Raw genomic sequence first — 19,278 nt, forward strand, 5'->3', positions numbered from 1 at the left:
GAAGAACACAAAAGCATTCAGGCCTAAATTTAGCCATCTTGGAGGTTCCCATGGGGCGGATGTTAAAGGGCTTTGTCCACTATACTAAGAACCCCAGTACCTTGTAAGGAATGGGGTAGCTCCTAAGTTTTGAGAGAGCTGACCTATCCAAGCAGATTTATCATTTCAAAAGCGCCATGCAGGGATGGTGAGACGGGACCAGGCATGGCCAGCTGCTGGAGGCTAGGGTCCTAGCATAGAAATAAAGGGGGCCTTCCTTCAGCACTGAGGGTAAGCTGCAAAGACTGGGGGTGGAGGCTCTGCAGGTGTCACAGGAGGCCCCAACACCAGGCTGAAGATGTAGCTCAGTTCGTAGAGTGTTCGCTTCATGTTCACAAAGTCCTGAGTTTGGCCCCCAGCGCTGTCACATGCCTATAATCCCAGCAGGAGAATAAGGGGTTCAAGGTCACCATCAAGAGTTCAAGGCTTGACTGGGGTACAGGAGACTGATGGGAAGAGGAGTGTGACTGAGGACATGGAAGAAAGCAGGAAGTGAGGTCAGGGACTGCCCAGTCGTTTTCTTACACCACACACAGAATCAGCTCAGATGAACAAGTTAAGAAACCAAAATCAAAGCGACTGAAGGTGCACCCAGGACCCACTGTAGCCGCAAAGCCTTGCACTGGAGGCTCTATGCCCCGGCTTCTCCCCTTGCTCCCAGGCCTGGAGACTGTGGTCACAGTACATACAGTTACATTCTCTCACTCACCCCACCCCCGCCACATTCCTCACCACACCACCCCTACCTGATGACTGCCATCTCTTTCCAAGTCTTTACCTTATGGAAAAAAAAAAAAAAAAACCTCTCATCCTGCCATGCTCTCAGCCTCCCTTCCCATTGCTTCTTTCCCTTCCAAAGTAATCCTCTCCTCCTACTCCCCATCCACTCCCATTCACACATGGCATCTTGCTAGAAAAAGCAAGAGTAGGGCAAAGAGCAATGAATCAAAATTGAGGGCGATCCACGTTCCAAGCCTGATTTAACCCACCAGCTGGCTGTAGACACTACCTGACCTCAGACTACTCTGTGGCCTCAAGTAAAATGAGAAACAGATACTAACCTTTGCTTCGCTCACAGCCCTAGTATGAGGACAGAACACAAGGAGTGTGCTAACACCAGCAAGAGGACAGGAAGGACGCAACAGGGCTCTCCAGCAGGAATGTCCACTAACCTGTGAGTTCTTTGAGGGCAAGAGCCAGGCCACCTGGGGTCTTGGGGACCTACTTTTTCCGGGTACAGAGTGAGTACCTGCTAGGGACTGGGCAGGAACCATTGTCACCCCAACCTCCACACATCCACAAGGTTGCTCTTGCCAGCCCTACAACGTGCAGGCAACGCACCCCCACAATACCCCACTTTGGAAGCACTGTTTTGCTCTTAGCTTATTCCAAAAACAGCCCGTTCCTGGAGGAAAACCAAGCAGTAGTCACGAGGCCTGGATGCCTCGCTGGGCACGTTTGTTTGACCAAGTCTGTGTTCCATCCTTTCTCCAAGGAAGTTGCTGAGAGCTGAACCTCCTCCGTTCTCCTTTGGTTCATTTTCCCTCCAAGGGGCCCCAGCTGGGTCTTTTCCTACCAAGCTGCCCTTGTGCTCCCTCCCTCCCCGCATCTCTCTCTCTCTCTCTCTCTCTCTCTCTCTCTCTCTCTCTCTCTCTCTCTCTCTCTCTCTCTCTCTCTCTCTCTCTCTCTCTCTCTCTCTCTCTCTCTCTCTCTCTCTCTCCTCCCCCCCCCTCGCCCCGTCCCCCGCCGCCGCCTCTACTGCTGTTTTCATTGATGCCTTGAGCAGAGCTGGCATGTGCGACTGCTGAGAAGGGGGAGCGTGGAGCAGCGGGGGAAGCAAGTAAAAATAGCCTGTCGCGCGTCGCTCTGCCTGCTCCGGACGCCTTTAACCCTCACGGAGGGGGAAGAGAGCCGCAGCCGCCACTGCACTCTGCAGAATGTGGCCCGGGTCTGCACCAGACTCCATGCACCAGTCCGGGTGACGGCGGACCAGGACCCACGAAAACTTTCACATTTTAATTTTAATTTTTTTTTTAAGACAAGCAGAGATGAGGTGGGGTAGGGGAACAGAGGGGAAGAACTACAGCTACTGAGCGGCAGGGACTGCTACGTGCTGGCGGCCCAACACTTTACTAGAGCGCGGCCTTGAGACTCCAAGCTATTTTTAGAAACCTGTTCCTCGGGTGGGCGATCAGAGGACGGAGGGGGAGGGGAATAGAGAGACCGGCTCTGCTGTGAAGCTGAGCTCCTGGTGCTATACTCGTTTTCAAAGGTCTGATCTCCGGCTAGGGGTGGGGAAGAGGATGGGCCAAGGAACGACAAGCGGGCTGGCTTTGCCCTAACTCAAGGAGAAAACATTAGCTGCTGAATGCCCTGTGTCTTTCAAGCTCCAGAGCATGTTTGTTTCAAAAATCGACAGTTGCCAGAAGCATGCTGTCTCTAGGGCCCAGGAAATGGGAATTCTTAAGCTTTGCTGCCTACACTGTGGGGTGGGGATGAGTTGTGACCTCTAGGAAACAAGGCCTGGAGGGTCTTCACGTTGTTTTTGCATTTCTGAAAGGCCGGGACAGTTTCCGCGCCACACCCCCATCCCCGCCCCACGCTGCATATGGGTTACCGTATGTGAAATGTACGGCAGCCCCACCAGACACCGGGCTATTAATAGAGCCCCGGAGTTTGCTCTGTGTCTTTTTCCTGCCACCGAATAAGGGATGATCACACACACCCCACTCCGCCCCCACCTCGGCGCACGGTTCCTCCGCGAAGGTAAGGGGGCTGCCCACGCCAATTCCCTCCGTGACTACAGGTGCCCAGAGCCGAGGAACAATCCCGTTGTGGTGACAGCAGGGTCAGAGTGAGGCAAAAGAACAGACTTGCTAGGGACGCAAAGCAAAGCCCTGCTGGGCTCTCTGAAGATCAGGGTCAACTCCAGAGTAGAGAAAGGGCAGCTAAAGGGCTGCCGTCAGGGTTGCCGAAGACGGAGGACAAGAGTATCATTTGCGGAGCTAGAGCGGCCTCCCAAAGGTTGCTGCGGGACAAGTGGCCGCAGACCCGTTTCGCGCCGCAGCCCAGGGCGCGCAGCCCCCACCGCCTGAGCAGGCTCCGCTGCGGCAGGCACGGGCGCTGTCCCTGGTGCTGAATGGGGCCGCGGTCTGTGTGCCCTCCCCGGGTTCCGCGCTCCCGCCTCCCCTTCAGCACTCGTGGACTGCAGACCTCCAGTCGCGCCCCGATGTGGGTTGGAGGGGTCTGGTTGCAGGTGCTTGTGTACCGCCTCCTAGTACGGCCCCCCGAGGCCGGGAGCTCTCCGCGGTGCTGCAGCGACCCGGAGGTTGGGGACCGCCTCGAGATCGAAGGGTAAAAAGCCCAGGCAGCGGTGGGAGATGGTCGAGGCACTGCAGGGAGCAGACCTGGCCCTAATATAACCCACCCCAGCTCTGCGTAAAGCCGGAATCCGGGATCATTATCGGAATCCAGTGCACACGGGCAAGGGAACCGGGTTGCCCAGGGTCTGGGACTTGGGGGAGCAGAAAGGGAGCAGCGGGTGGCAGGAGAGGGTGATGGGGGTGAAAGAGACTTTTACATTTTCAAGAGGGGGGAGCTGAGACATGCACCGTAGGCCCCCTCCCATACTCCTCTCAATATCTCTCTCTCTCTGTCTCTCTCTCTCTCTCTCTCTCTCTCTCTCTCTCTCTCTCTCTCTCTCTCTCTCTCTCTGCCGGTAGAGACACAAGCGGGATGGGGAAAGTTTGACACCACGGCAGCGGTAGTGGCAGCAACCAGCGGCGGCACACAGGGGTCCGGGTGGGCGGCAGGGTCACCGAAAGCCCCGGCCCGGTCGCCTCCTTACCTCTGTGCTTTCGACTGCGTTCTCCGCCATTTTCCTCCGGAGGAGCAGGCAGCGGGAGGAGTGTTTCATGCCCATAAGAGCCAGCAAGGGTTTGGGGATTCGAGATAGTAAAGAAAGAGAGAGGGCTGGTGTGGCTTTAAAAGAGAGCCAAAGAATGCGAGAGGAAGGGGTATAAAAAATCCCCAGCCAGCCCCTCTCCCAGAGCGTCCTCCGCGACAATCGAGCTCCGTGGAGTCCCTCCTGCGGTCGCCACTTTGTTCACGTTTCCTCGCTCCTCATCTGCCTCGCATCCCTTCGCACACTTCCAAGTTCTGGTCGAGCTGGCGACCCCCTCCGCGCCCCTCTCCCCTGCGCGGCGGGCTGGGCGGGAGGGAGGCGGCCCCGCGGGCTCGCCGGCTGTAGCGGCGGCTCCGAAGTCCGGCAGGCGGGAGGCGGACGCCAACTCTCCCAACTTCTGCCGATCGCTGGGCGAAGCAACACGCGTCCTGCTCGGCGCTCCCGGGGGCTGAGCGGGTGAGTGGGGGCGGGGTGGGAGGTGCGCGGGAGCGAGCGGTGGCGGGGCGCTGACGGCGGGGACCCCCAGCCCGCCCCCGTGCCCGGGACCGCGGGGTCTGGGGGCCGCCTGTGCTCCGCTCCGCTCCTGGCGCGGCGCACACCTGGCGCGGGGGCTAGGGCTGAGCGCACGCCGCAGGGCCGCGCGCCAGGCTCCCGGAAGCTTGCGTCCGCGAGGCTGTTGGAGGTTCTCAGCCCTGGTGCAAGTCCTCCTAGCTAGGGCAAGCTCGGGGCAAGACTCGGCCACCGTTACCCCCGTCTTCGTCGTCTTCCCCCACCCCTCCTCCCGGGCGATTCCTGGATCCTTCGTGGATTACGGTTTGGGGAGTGAAAGGATGGGTGTCTGGGTGGGGGGCGGGGGGGAGTCCTTAACTCCTTCAACTCTAGGACTGAATAGGCCGTCTCTATCTAGCCTTTCCTTCACCCTCGGAGCCCAAGACAGAAAGGGCTTCAAACCCCTCTCAGGAGGACCGGGTTGGGGTGAAGGTGGCCGCTCGAGGTGGCTTGGGAAAACGATCAGGAACAAGTAATGAAAGGGCTTGCGGTCTAGCTTCCTATCCCTGTCTTGCCTGACAGCCCCCCTACCCTAGGCCCACATATTTCTCCTTCCCCCTTCCCGACCCCTCCCCCCACCATCACCAGATCTTGAAGTCCCTTTTATGGGAGAGAGCTGTGAGGATGTCACGTACCCATTAGGATTCTCTGGATCCTTTTTTAAGGGAGTTTGGGCGGCAGCGGGGGGTGTGAATTTTTATACAATGCATTCCTGTCTTCACTTTGAGAGCTTTTTTCTCTCTTTCGGGCCATCTGTCAGGCACTGGGGGATAGAACAATGGGGGAAGGAGGCCGGACTCAGGACACTTTAACTGGCTATCTCAAAGACAACTGAACGTTCAGGTTTTCCAGTCCACAGGTCAGGGACAGGGACCTCACAGATGGCCCTGGAGCATTCTACTCTCTTCATTTTGGTCCCTCTTTGACTTATCTAATCCAAATGTCCTGCTTATTCTGATCATAACCTTTGGTAGCCAGAAATTGTAAGAGTGACTGTCCTCATCTAACCCGGATCCATTGAGGAAAAGGGCCAAACCAGGCTCAGCATGATGAATTCCTCCATCAGACCAGATCCTCCGGCAAAGAGAAGAGACACTGCTATAAGTGGGGGTGAGAAGTGAAAAACGGAAAGAGGAGACGATGAAGAATGAGAAGGATTAAAGAAAACGCAGCAAGAAGCGTGGGTTAACTGAGCCACATTTATTATATGCTCCGAACAAGAGTAAATTCAAATGAATAACCTCAGCATTCTCAGTCCACAGACCTGAATTTGAGTTGGGTGCAAATGAGCAGATCTTTGGCAATACCTGGTCCTTCTTCACTACCATCCTGCCATTCTTCCAAAAGTTATATAGGAGAGCGGGGTATAAGTGTATCTAAAGAGTGACTCTTACCCTCTGGTACCTCCTGTTTTCTAAGCACCTTCTCCCAGATTAAAAAAAAAAAAAAAAAAAACACTCTGAGATGCTAGATCAAAAGAGGTTCAATACTTGTACAATCAAACAAGACTAGAAAAGCAAGATCCCCACCCACACATTGGGCCAGTCCTCTTGCAGGTAAGGCCCCTAGATCAGAGAAAAGGGGACATTTGTCTATGATCCTTTGACAAGCTGTGGAAGCCTCTGAAACCAGCTCTCCAGCCTCCCGACTTTCAACCCAACACTGTCTCCACCCCACACTCCTTCTGCTTGTTCATCCATTCTGTGACTAACAGGGGAGGAGGGGAGCTGAAGCAGGCTCCCACCGAAATAGGCTGCTGCTGTGCGTGATTATGTTGCTATGAGAACCTCAGTGGGGGTGTTTCCTCAGTTCTCTGTTGAAATCTTTTGCTGTGCTTGGCTTCTCCCCAAGTACAGACACAGCTCCTGTTGGAATGGGGAAGGGACATGGAGAGCTGTGTTTTTACAGCAAGAGTTTTCTGTTCCAACTCAAAGCCAGCCTGGGGCACTGAGTGAGATATCTAGGCCACGAGGGTTGCTCTGCAGTGGCCAGAGGAAAGCATGAGTGACCTATCATGGTTGATGTTCCCACCCCCCTTGAACCCTCCTGAAGCAGAGACACTGTTCCTGCTGAGCACTCACCTAATTACAAATTCACAAATTGAAAGGTGGAGCTTGGAGTAATTTGTTACTCCTGAATGCTGGAGGTAGAGAGATGGCTCAGACCTCCACTTGCATCCACACACTTGTGCATGTACACATGCATGAACATGTGTACACACACAAGGATTACCTGAACACTCACTGCCTAGGGTTGTGAAAGCCCATGCTGTATGAAAAAATGCACAGTCCTTTCAAGGACTATTTTCTCGCCATCCCCTCATTCTTGAGGAGCTAGCCCTTTCTTGTCTCTTGCATGAGTATCAGCATATCCTCTTACCAAATTAGTTTAATTATTCCACATGATACTGACTGGACATCTCTTAATAATAGGAACTTGGCTTAACAAGGCAACAGAACCCACCAGACTTCTGCTGAGTTCTCAATTTTTAGCCACCTTGAACACTTGGAACAGAATGTTTGTAAAGCTTTTGTAGAGACTTTAGTGGCAAGTGAGAAAACATGGGATGATAAAGGCATTCAGCATTTGTTGTGGTGTGTGTTTGATGTGTTCTGTGGTCAAGTGGTCCTGAAGACCCATTAGCTCATTTGCCTTGCACTCGACCTCGAACAGAACAGAATGTGTTGAATGGCACACATAATGTACTCAGAGCAATGCTGACCTGATGGTAAGAACACAAATATGTGAACCTTTGCTACAGTTTGTCTTGGAGCATGAGTTAAACTTCATAAAGTGTTTGTTGTGTGTTGTAGTCTCTATATCTGAACAGGTTTTCGTGAAGTCCTTTTGGCTAACTCTTTGGGGTATTGTCTCTACCAAACAACACGGGGCAGATGTACAGAAAGAGACAAAACCCAAAGAATTACCCTCAGAATGCAATCAAGGTGGAAGTCCCGGATGCCTTATTCCATACACAGCTCTGGAGAAGTTAACTGAGCTCAAAGAAGAGGACAGTGGCTCCAACCTTAGCTGCATGATGGAGCCATCTAGGGAGCTTTAAACACACCAACTCTTTGGTTCCTCCTCCAGTGATTGTTAAGTTGATGAGTGCATCAAGAGTTTTTAAGAGTTTAATTCTAATAGAGAGCCATGTTGAGGACAAGTGGATACAGATACGTGGAGACAAGAACTGTGTAAGATCCCTGGGGTACAGAAAGGACCCACACACACACACCCAGAACCACAGGATCTGCCCCCATATGGAAAGGTCTGCCTCTAACATACACACCTTTTTGGTGTTTTCCTCCAGTGCTGGGTTCCAATCCCAGCAGGTTCTGCATCAGCACTCCCACTGAGCCACATTCACAGCCCTTGGTTTTGAGATAGGGTCTTGCTGTGTGATCCAGGATGGGCTGGAACTAGGAAAACCACCCCTGTCCTTGCTTCCACGGTGCTGGACCTGCAGGTGTGGGCTGTGACACTACCAGTGCTGCTTCCTGAGATCTGTGGAGTGGAGCTGTGTTGGTGCCTGGGGTGGCATGCAGGATTGGAAGGAGCCCCTTGGGGAAGGGTATCATGGGGGATAGTTCTCTAGTGCTGTGAGATACCACTGAAGAGCTGGAGTTGCTGTCACCAGGTTTAGTTAGACTCATTTTATGACAAAAACATTGGATATGTTCAAGCACCAGAGGAAATGATTACTTACATTGTTCTATTAGTAAATAAAACTTGGGAGTCCTATATTGGGGTAAAATCTGATAAATCCAAAGACTGATGGAGGGACTATCAACTGACCCTGTCTCTCCACACTTCCAGATTTAAAAAGCCCGAGAGTCTAAGCCCCTCCCTATTCCTTCCTGTGTCTATCCTAATCTGGGTCCACCAAAACCTCTAATTTTAGCCAGCTGAATGTTGATGCCACCCTCTGACTCAAGGTTTAACTTTGTCAGTCTCGGGAGTGTCAAAGTGTGATCAAAATATCCCACAACAGGGGGAGACTTGTAAACACAGGAGGCCTGTATGTTCCCACCCAGCCTATTCTGGAACTCTATAATTTTGCCTAAGAGCCCATGCTAGGATCCCAGAATCAAACATTTCCTTGACTGCCTCACCACTATCACCAATCCAATGATCCGGAATAAGGATGCAGCTTCCCTGACCTATAGGCCACACTGCTTGGGAAGATGTAGGTGCCAAGTCTGGTCTACTCCAGCATATAAGCTGATGTGTGCTATCCTCACCACCTCATATGTACCTAGGACTCACACAGGACCACAGCACACTGCAGTGGATCCATGCCTCCTCAAAAATCAGGCCACAGCCATTATCCATCACTACACATGACAGCTAACCCAGCAGTGTTCTGAGTGTTGTCTGGGCCAGATGGAGTCCAGCCAAGGCTGCAGTAGCTGCTACCTGGCCAAGCTTGAAAGCAGCCCCACACCTGGGTGGTTCTCCTGCACAAAAGCTGCTGTAGTTCCTTCTCCCTGGCTAGAGGCCCATTGATTTTGTGTTTAATTTTTTGTATTCTTTGGGAATTTCACATCATGCATCCTATCCCACTCATTTCTCAGTCTTTCCATGTCCACCCTCCACCCTTGCAGCCTCCCCTCAAAAGAAAAATTAAAAAAAAAAAAAAAAACCCACTTCGCTCTGCCTTGCCCACTTCATCACATATTCGTTGATCATAGTATTGGGAGCGGTGGTGTGTCACCAGTATACCCTTTCCCAAACAGTTTTACTTGTATATGTTCATTGCAGTGAGTCATTGGTCTGGTTCAAGGCCTCTGGCTTCTGCTATACCATCAATACTGAACCCTCACCAAGACTCATCTCAGGTACCCATCCTGCTGTTGCCAGAGTCATGGAAATCCTGCAGCTATGGTTCCGCAGAACTGATCCTTTCACTGCTCCAGCAGGTCGCAGATGTTGGGGTGGGCCAACTCAAAACTCTGGATGCAGGCCTGGGTGGTAGCAGAATTGGTTGCCCTGGCCTCTGCTGGGACCCAACTCAGGCAAGAGCCAGCTCTTCCCTTGGCAGCCATCTCGGAGTGGAACCAACTCTCCCTTGACCATGCCATTGGGGCCAGCTCTCCTGTGCCCACACCACTACCTGCTCTGTCACACTGCCACCAGCAAGGGGCAGGGCCAGCTCTCCCAGGGCCAGTGAGGGACGAGGCCTGATCAACAGGGCCCTTAGACATCAACAGGGCTTTAGGCCGCAGTACAGACCTCAGGCATTCTCATGGCCTTTGGTGGTAACACGAGCCACAGACATCAACACAAGACCCCAGCTACGGTGGGGCCACAAACCCAGACATGGCCCTCAGTGACAACACAGGCCCAGATATCACATGGCCTCAGGCGGCAGCTCAAGCCACTCATATCAGCCTGTTCCTCACTGCTGCTGCCTGACCAGTTCCGCCGCTCTCCACAGCACATGAACCGCTCTGCTTCTGGTTCTTTCCATTTCTCCACCACATACTGGCTCCTCCCAGCGGCACCCAGAGGCTGCTGTCTTCTGCCTGCCTGCAGGCCCACTGTTCTGCAAACCACATTAAAACTGGCAGAGGTGTCACCAGGCCCTGCGAGGCACTCCGTTTCCTTTCCTCCTTGTTGACACTAAGACCAGAATAAGAAGTCTTTCCTCCTCTGATAGTGTCCGATTAAGTCATTGTGGGTTTCTGTTATGCGTGACACTACTTGGCATGGTAGCTCAATATCTGGGAGGCATTTCGTTATAGTTCTGCACTGATAGGGCATTCTTTGGTGCTTTGTGCTTTTCAAATCCAACTGCTCTTGGGCTGAAGCACAGCTCAGGACGGAGGGCATGCCAAGGCCCTGGCTCCAATCACCAACACTACAGAAAAAATTAAAAAGGAAAAAATTCTGGAGACTGATGAGATGGCTTATTGGATAGTGTCTGTTGTATAGAGACCTCAATTTGAATTCCTGGAACCTATGTAAACGCTGGGAGCACAGGCAGGCATCTATAACCCCAGTCCTGGAGGAGAGAGTGGGGAAGAAACAGGAGGACCCATGGGGTTCAGTGGCAAGCCAGACTCGCCAGCTGATGAGCTCTGACCTCTAAGTCCACTGAAAGACCCTGTCTCCAAAAAAAGTGGCGAATGATCAAGGAAGACATCATACGTCGACCTCAGACCTCCACACACATATAGACATTCATGCATATCCACATACATGAACCCCCATGAACATGTACACAGAACACATCCAAACCACATATACCACCCCCAAAATTTAATACCTTGATTACCTGTCTTTCTTTCTAGATGAGAAGGACCCAAGGATTCATTTTTCTCAATCGTCTATGATAAAAGTCCAAACTTCTTTGGAGACACAGAAGAGCCTCAAGGCACCAAAATAATCCAAAATGCTATCACAACAGAATTAACTTTTTCTACTTGCTAAAACTGTACATGTCTTCCTTCCTTTTCAAGTCATTCATATTTACCTTTTTACAGCAAATTCCTTCCAAGCACCCCCTGTCACCATGAATGCCATTTCCTCCTAAGAACCCTTATGCAGAAATGACTATGGGTCATGCATGTGTGAAGCTTTCTGGACTAAGAGACGTAAAGCTGAGTGCCTGGCCTGGTGGTACTTATCTGGGAAGATTTTGTCAAATGACCAACTCTAGTACAGTCAGTGTTCTGATAGGCTCAGATACTTTTGAAGTCTCATGAACTGGTTCTTACAGGTTAAATACAGCTGTGATCAGTGGCTAATCATCAAATGTGGAGATGATCAGGGGAACCCTGAAAGCTGGAAGCTCTGCACCAAAAGCATAAGTCTCCATGCCAGGGAGGCTGGGGACACATTCCATTCTGGGAAGTATTGCTGCCTCCATTCTCCAAATGCACTGTGATTTCACTTGATCATAACACAGACTGCATGCAAAACTGACCTCAGGCAGCCAGGAAACTCAGTGAGCCCGTACAGCCGAATAAAACCATGAATGAATACACTGCTTTTCTTCTACAGTCTACTTACCCATCATGATCACTTTCTTCTATCTTTATTACATTTTCATTTAAGACTTTGCTGGGCTGAGGAGAGATCAGTAAAGCGCTTGCCTTGCAAGTGTGAGCACATGAGTACGATCCTCAGAACCCATGTTAAAAAAACAAAGCCAGGCATGGCGTTATGTGCTTGCAACCCCAGCATAACAGATGTGAAGACTCGAAGGTCATTTGGACTCACTGGCCAGCCATCCTAGTCTACCTGGCAAGCTGCAGAGAAGTGAGAGATCTCAAAGTGACAGCTCCTGAGAAAGAACATCTGAGCACCTGATGCTGTCCTCTGGCCTTCACAGGCATGCATGCACTCTCTCTCTCTGTCACACACACACATACACACACACACACACACACACACACACACACACACACACACAAAACCCTTCATCTCTCAGTGTCACTGTTGACATTTTCCTGTGTGATCTTTGTGTTTTGCTCCTGCACATCTATATAATATGCAATTGTGTGTGTGTGTGCATATGTACATATTGTATGCATGGTGTGTGTGTACATGTGTCTGTGTGCCTGTGTGCGTGCCTGTGTGTGTGCATGTATATACATGGGTGTATGTGCATGTTCTCAGTGCATGCTGTTGCTATGGCAATTGAATCATTTGAAAATTGTTTCCTTTATTAAACAAGCCTCTTTCCAGGTTATCACATGTTTAGCCAAGTTAATTTTTTTTTTTTTTTTGGTTTTTTGAGACAGGGTTTCTCTGTGTAGCTTTGCGCCTTTTCCTGGATCTTGCTCTGTAGACCAGGCTGGCCTCGAACTCACAGAGATCCGCCTGCCTCTGCCTCCCGAGTGCTGGGATTAAAGGCGTGCGCCACCACTGCCCGGCTGCCAAGTTAATTTTTAAAACTGTAAACATCTTGGATTAACCCTACTTTTTTAAAAAAGCAACCCTTTTTTAAGAGACTTTTAAGTTGTTCTCAGTTTCCTGTCTCTCTGAGAAACTATAGTAAATGTTCTTTTACACATACCTTGAGAATGGGAGCCTTTATTTCCACGTGATGGGTTCCCAAAAGTAGTATTGTCTTAGTACATATTGTCAAATGTTAACCAAATTGGTATCTAGAGGTATACCCTGAATCCTTGTAAGACAAAACCTCCACCTTCCTTCACTCATCTGCCCTGATGTTGTGTGCAAAAATGTCCGTTGCATCCAAAATTGAGATCAGGGTCTTGAGGCAGATCTACAACAGCGAGGTCACAGTCCTGTCAGAAAGGTGTGCCCATAGCATGAGCCTTTCAGTGCTAAGAAAATCTAGGAGAGTCACTGAGACCTGTGGCGCTTCTCAGTGGCCATCTTTGCAGTGCCCAGAGTGCTCCCAAACGCTGGATAACAGGAATGATTTCAATGTCTCCAAGACCTTCTGTGATCTGAAAAACAGTAAAACTCTTTTTAATTGGCACCAATCTTCTGTCTGGAAAGGTATCCAGGACTAACCAGGCACCCTCCGGTCCCTTTTCTTCCAGGCTATGCTGTGGCAGTGCCTAGATCAATAGCAGCTACCACTGTGTGTACCTAATAGAAGCCTCACCACCGAGAAGCCACTTTCTACCTCGGGGAGAGCTGTGCTCCACCTATGGAGCAATGTTTCCTGTATTCAGGGTTGCCCTATCAGGTGTGACTCATCTGTGACTTGTCACACAAGGAAAGCTCACAATTTAAAATCATCCACTTGAGTCCAGGCTTCGAAATATGAAGCCTAGAGTAGATGATGGCAAGAGGAAGGAGGCATCCACGGGAGCCTTGGAGAAAGTGTTGTGGCTTAGGCCAGTAAGTCAACTGCTCCATCTGTGTGCCCATGGAAAAATGGCAGACTCTGGCTAGCAGAGGGGTGTGAGGCACACAAGCTCACAGGATACGGCATGTCTCAAAGTTCCTAGGTTGCGGTGTTTTAAGGCAGGGAGGGTTCCTTCCATTTCTGCTTTGTCATCTTGGAAAGGCTGTGACAATCACAGCTCTGTCACACACCCCAGTAACCATGAAGACTGACCAGACACATCTGACTCAGTAGTACAAATGAGGAATGAAGATCAGAGTACCTGCCCCCAACTGTAAGAGTGCCCATGGGCTCCTGTGTCTGAAGGCTTGGTCGCCAGCTGGTGGCGCTGTTTGAGGAAGTTGTGGAACCTTAGGTGGCAGAACCTTGATGAAGGAAATGGGTCACTGACAGCAGCTCTTGAGGTCTATCCACCAGCCCCACTTCCCATCTGGTCTCGGTTCCATGTTCTGCTAAATGTAAGGAGTCTCAGCTACAGCTTCCCACTGCCATAGAGCTGCTTACCACCACACCTTTCCCTCTACGATGCACTTAAGCCAAAAATAAAATAAAATAAAATAAAATCTCCCTTTTCAGTTGTTTTGTCAGTTATTTGGCTACAACCATGAAAAGTAACCAATGGAGAAAGGAAATCCAATTCCTATGTGGTCAGAGGCTGATGGAGGCCCAGTCCTGTTAACCACGGTGTGTACCCTCAGTGAGCCATGCCTTGGCCTTTCCAGATAAGGAAGGCATTTCCATGACAGTAACCAAGCAGCCAATACCACAGTATATTTCTCTGTTGCTGGTCAAGAGCAGAGCTCAGTGGGAAAGCTGGTAAATTTATCTACAGCAAGGGCTGTTGGACCTAAAAACAGCTCCTGGTGATGGAGGTTGGTGCACAATTAAAGTAATCCACAGACTGACCTGCTTCAAGTGTTCAGATACATAAAAATAAGAGTTGTTGCTCTAAAAAAAAAAGACTCGTCAATGATTCTTGACATCAAAATTCATCCAGATGTATGGATGGCCTGGCATACACTATGAGGGTCACCAAAGATATTCCCGGTAGCAGCCATTTGGTTGCAGGTGAGGCAGCCAAGCAGCATCCCTTTCCGGAAGCAATCCACTCTGCAGCTAGCCTACCTGCAGGGAAACAGACATTGCTCACTATGCTGGCTAAGCTCTCAACCTGCACATAGCCAGCGGGGCTATGGATGGTTCAAGTTATTCCACGGGAGAAGTGACAGGGGTGTGAGGACCCTGTAAAATCACCCAGGAGAAGAAGACAGTTCTGTTTCTTGGACTTACCAGTGTCCGTGTGATCCGAATGCAGCTGTGGCTCGCCGTGGTCAAGGACTCTCTTCTCCTGGGGTGGATGTTTTTCGGGTAGATCTGTTTTTCGTGGCTGAGATTCTTCCTCCCGGGGTGTCATAAAGGAAGAGAGTACCTGGTGTCCTTAGTGTGAGGTGTGCACAATAGGACTCTGTGATGTATGTGCCCAGTCACTATCCCACCAGATGCTCTTGGCAGCCTCAACTTCTAATGCCAACCCTTACTGTGTATGTCAAGGGCAGAAGGCTGAGAAAGGTTGAGAGGCTTGAGCTAAAGGACCGGGTCACAAATTCAGAGACTGAATTTCACATGACCTTGTTTTCTTTGACACCACCAGTAGAGGGTCACAGACTTTGGTCTTAAATGTGGGCTCTGTGACCTTGGACACATCACTTAACTTCCCTAAGTAACCCCATGCTTGTCTACAAAAGGGAGCAGAGGGCTGGAAAAGCTTACTGTTTGGGGCTGTTAGGAAGCACATAACCCCAAACAAGCTCATTGTAATCCCTAATAAATGAGAGTGGTAACACACAGCATACAGCTGGGGCGGGGGCGGGGGGGACACAGATCAGCAAAGCTGAATCTGTTCTTGGACTCTTGTTACAGGGACAAGTGCAAAGAGTACACCCCACCCCCGAGGCCAGAGGACCTGTCAACTTGGGAATGGCTATAGACAAGAGCAACTGCACACAACTGACACCTATCAACCTATATTCCCGCCCTCAGCGCTGTCTGTCACATCTGCTTAGGAAGTTCTCTCAAGGGTGTCACTCGGGTTGCATAATATCTTTGCAGGTATGGAAGACATTGTTTTTTAACCGCTGGAAAAGTTCGGCTTATACAATGCCCATTCCATGACACCAGAACTTGGCTAGTGGATCTTGAAAATGGAGCTTGCCCAGGAAGAAAGACAGGATCCAGCACATTGGCAAGAGGGTGGTGGAAGAATTGAGGGTGGTGACGTCAGGACAAATTGCATGCAAAGATGATCTGTTGTTCTCCTTATTTCTTCTCTCATCTCCCTCTTCTTTTCCTCCCCCGCCCCACATTCTTCTCCTCTCCCCTTTTCACTAATCTAATGTCAACCCTGGCAGGCTATCTTATGCTACACTGAGATTCATTAAACTCAGTACTTTTTCTTCCTGGTCCATGAAACATGCCTTGGAACATTCAAGTCACAGTTTCCCACTGGAAGACTCTGAGTTCAAATCTTGCCCTCTCCCTTATTTCTCCTTTAGTCTCACATCAATCAGGACAAAGAGGAGCCTTTTCTCTTCCTTCTCCTGATTGTGTAGTGGGGTCCTTGAAACCATTCTGGTCTCTCCCCTTTCTCAACCTTGCCACACCTGTAGAATCACAGCCTGCATTTGGGTGTGTGAGATGTCAAGTGAGTGGACCAATGAGCCTGTGGGTGGTTTTTGTACAGCATTTCAGGTAGTGATCTGATGATGTCACTAGGAGACTATGCCTGTATCACACTAAGTAGCAATGCCCCGGGGTCCTCCCTAGATCCCTCTTCTGATGGGATGCCTACAATGGTCCCCCCAGAGATTTTTAGGAGACCCACATCATGCATATTCACAATAAGCCTTCACTTGAACTTCCCTGGGTCATCATCTGATAACCTTAAGCTGCCTTGCGGCCACCTGCATTAACAATGACCCCTGTGAGAATAGGGAGGGCTGTGCGCAGGGCTGCTGAATGCTGTGCAGAAATGTGGGTGGGTTGTGAGCCACTAGCACCCACCCTTGTATTCAGAGTCTCAGTAAGTCTCTTGCAGAAACACCCATTTCATCCTGTTTTTGCCCTGAAGCCATCCTAATGTCCAGAAGACAGAGTACACTGTGGCTTCTTCTTCTTCTTCTTCTTCTTCTTCTTCTTCTTCTTCTTCTTCTTCTTCTTCTTCTTCTTCTTCTTCTCTCTCTCTCTCTCTCTCTCTCTCTCTCTCTCTCTCTCTCTCTCTCTCTCTCTCTCCTGTCTTCGAATACCAATACAAACTCCTTCCTCTTTCAGCCCCACACAAAAAGGGCCTTTAATGGTTCATCTATGTTGTCAACTTGACTGTATTTGGAGTCACCCAAGAGACACACCTCTGGGTGTGTCTGTGACGATGTTTCTAGGGAGGCTTACAAGAAGTTCTACCCTTAATGTGGGTATCACCATCTACTGGCTGGGGCCCCAGACTGAATGAACAAAGACAAAGGAGGAAACCAGCTAAGCACTGGCATCCACGCCTCTCTGCTTCCCGAGTGGAGGCGATGTGACCTGCCCCTTGACGCTCCCTCCTGCCACATCTTCATCACCATGACGGACCACATCCTCCTCAAAGCCCTTCCTTAAGCTGACTTTGTCAAGTGTTTTGTCACAGCCATGAGAAAAGTAACTAATATGTGATCATACAGGACAATTCTTGGAGAAGGAAGCCTCGGGTTGAGGATTGGGAGGCCTGGTTCTCACCAGATCTCAGACTCAGTTATGCAGGAGCTAGAGCCCTGGGGCCTCCTCTGGTGGCTTGTACATGTGCCCAGTCCTTTCCCTCTGGGTTTCTGGCTTGCTCAGGTCTTGTGCAGGGTATTTCCCACCAATGTACCTGGGTTACATTTTGTGTTCTACATCCAGCTTGGCAGGTGACAGCATTTATGGAATATCTGTAACAGAATGGGGACCATCTCTTAAGTCCCAAAACTATCCTTATTACAATTTCCAACATCCCCATCATGGCTTCTCTTCTGTTTCATCATCACCAAGGTTGCGTGACTCTTGGGGGAACAATCCTTCCCATTTGTGAGCTGTTCCCATTTGCTGTTGACGGGTCTGCATCCAATGAAGACACCAGCCTCCACAAAAGAATGAATCTCTAATGGTGGAGGGTCAAGCATCAGACACAGGGTGCTGCCACCATGACCATGGAGTGGTTGTAGAGGTGTGCCCAGGTGATCCCAAACCCATAAAATCATTTTATACTGATATATAATTGTAGTTCTACAATTCTAATTCTTTAGTTGACTGCTGAGTTGTGGCCTGGTGGATGAGTTTCAGGAAAAACATAAAGTTATAAGAAGAAAAAAATTACAATACAGAGTCAGAAGAATGTCAAATTCTAGGCCCAATTGTACTGCATGTTGCTAAGGGCCCCAACGTAGTGGGTCAGTTAAGACAGAAAGACACCTGGGAAACTGGACCTGGTGGCAGCTACAGTCTGGGTCTGTCCTTAAGGTCCTCTATATTTTCAAGTTGCATATCTTCCTCAACATTTAGAGGTGTTTTGGCAAGCCAAATGTATGGGTCATGTTCAAATCTTTGCTGGTATTATTGTCAGTTGTATGGTTGATGTTCAGAGTACAGACACTGTTCCTAGCTCTCTAGGCAGGCAAGGGGAAGAAGGAGGCAGTGTTTAGGAAGCTGGGACTCAAGTATTTGGGTCTCAGGAATATCCAGCCATACCTGTCTTCAACCTTTTTTATTTTGAAAAAAAATTAAATACCAGTAGAAATCATCTGTCTTGCTGTCAAGCCAGGCTTGAAGAGATGTACCCTCTGGAATTGAACCATTACCCATGTTCATTGGAAGGGATGTGTTGGGGACATGCATTTGGAGACTGGTACTTCTGGGTATCCATCCTAAAAGGTAGGTAGTTATGTAAAACCCCCCTTCATCTTCCAACTCCACTTTCCAAGTCTCAGCCACTACCATGGACCTCCCATAGTTTCTTCTAGTTGTGTTCAGAGGCTTTGCAATGGGGATAAGGCACATGAAGCATGGCTGAAACATCTGAGGACTGAATTTGACATTAACGTGTAACCAAAAAACACTCTATAACAGCTTCAAGAACCAAGAGGGCAAAGATGGCGGGAGACTATGTGCATGCCATCAGAGCTCTCAGATGGATGGGAAAACCCTGATACTGGTCCTGTCCTAAGTCATAGTGGGTCTTCAGGGGAGGCATGCCATTTCTTGATTAATAGAAAGAAATGCAGGCAAGCTTTCCTGGCAGGTACTGTAGCAACTGTTTCCTTAGGAGTATTTAAAAAGCAAAAAAGCAAAAATGATTAGCTGAGGAAATTGCTTTCAATTTGATTCTGCCTGGAGCCAGGAGCCAAGACATCAGACTCTGAGGGCCTCCTTCCACAGTGTACTCCCATGATTACAATAAAAGGACTGAAAAATGTTGGCCAGGTTCATCGTACAACTTGGAACACAATCACACAAGCACAGTGCCTGCTCTCCCGCAGGTCTGGAGAGGTGGGGACAATGAGGAGCAAATGGCGAGATGAAAAAGGATAAAATGAGACTCTGTTCAGCAAGAACCAGGACCAGCTATGAACTGCAGAAACCACCAGGGGATCACAAACTCAAGAGGGAAACATAGCCCCACTTGGCTTTCCCAAACACAACAGTAGGCAGAGGACAAAAAAAATGAAGGTGAAGAATTATTTTAATAAAAAATTTAATTGTTTCTGAATCCTGCTCTGTGGATAAGCTTCCCACAGCATCCAAGATGACTGACTGTACCCTTGCTGGTTCCTTAGCAGCTGGACATGCAGCTAAACCACCCTCCTTTCCAAGCCCCGCCCAGGAAGGCTGCCAGAGGAGCATGCTGTGGATCAGCCCTGGCTGTCCAGAAGCTATAGCCTCCCAAAAT

At 49.8% G+C, this 19,278-nt stretch overlaps 1 protein-coding gene and 1 long non-coding RNA gene across 4 annotated transcripts in view; one reads left to right on the forward strand and one right to left on the reverse strand.

Annotated features, from left to right (window-relative positions):
- Positions 1–9,046, reverse strand: part of Prmt8 (protein arginine methyltransferase 8) — a 95,688-nt gene extending 86,642 nt beyond the window's left edge. The window contains exon 1 of one of the 2 annotated variants that reach the window (XM_052721841.1): positions 3,887–9,046. In XM_052721841.1, the coding sequence (XP_052577801.1) occupies positions 3,887–3,961 (75 nt within the window). In that variant the 5' untranslated portion in view covers positions 3,962–9,046. The remainder of the gene's footprint in view (positions 1–3,886) is intronic. The other variant, XM_052721840.1, reaches the window with a different exon arrangement.
- Positions 1,867–13,895, forward strand: LOC128099920 (uncharacterized). Of its 2 annotated transcripts, none has more exons than XR_008214605.1 (2): positions 1,867–2,805; positions 10,786–13,895. It is a non-coding gene; the product is annotated as an uncharacterized LOC128099920 (long non-coding RNA). The 2 variants fall into 2 exon arrangements; XR_008214604.1 differs by lacking the exon at positions 1,867–2,805 and adding an exon at positions 4,287–4,399.
- The last annotated feature ends 5,383 nt before the right edge of the window (positions 13,896–19,278 follow it).

This window comes from Peromyscus californicus, unplaced genomic scaffold, assembly GCF_007827085.1.
Source record: "Peromyscus californicus insignis strain IS unplaced genomic scaffold, ASM782708v3 Scaffold_6__1_contigs__length_162567912, whole genome shotgun sequence".
Lineage (NCBI taxonomy): Eukaryota > Metazoa > Chordata > Mammalia > Rodentia > Cricetidae > Peromyscus > Peromyscus californicus.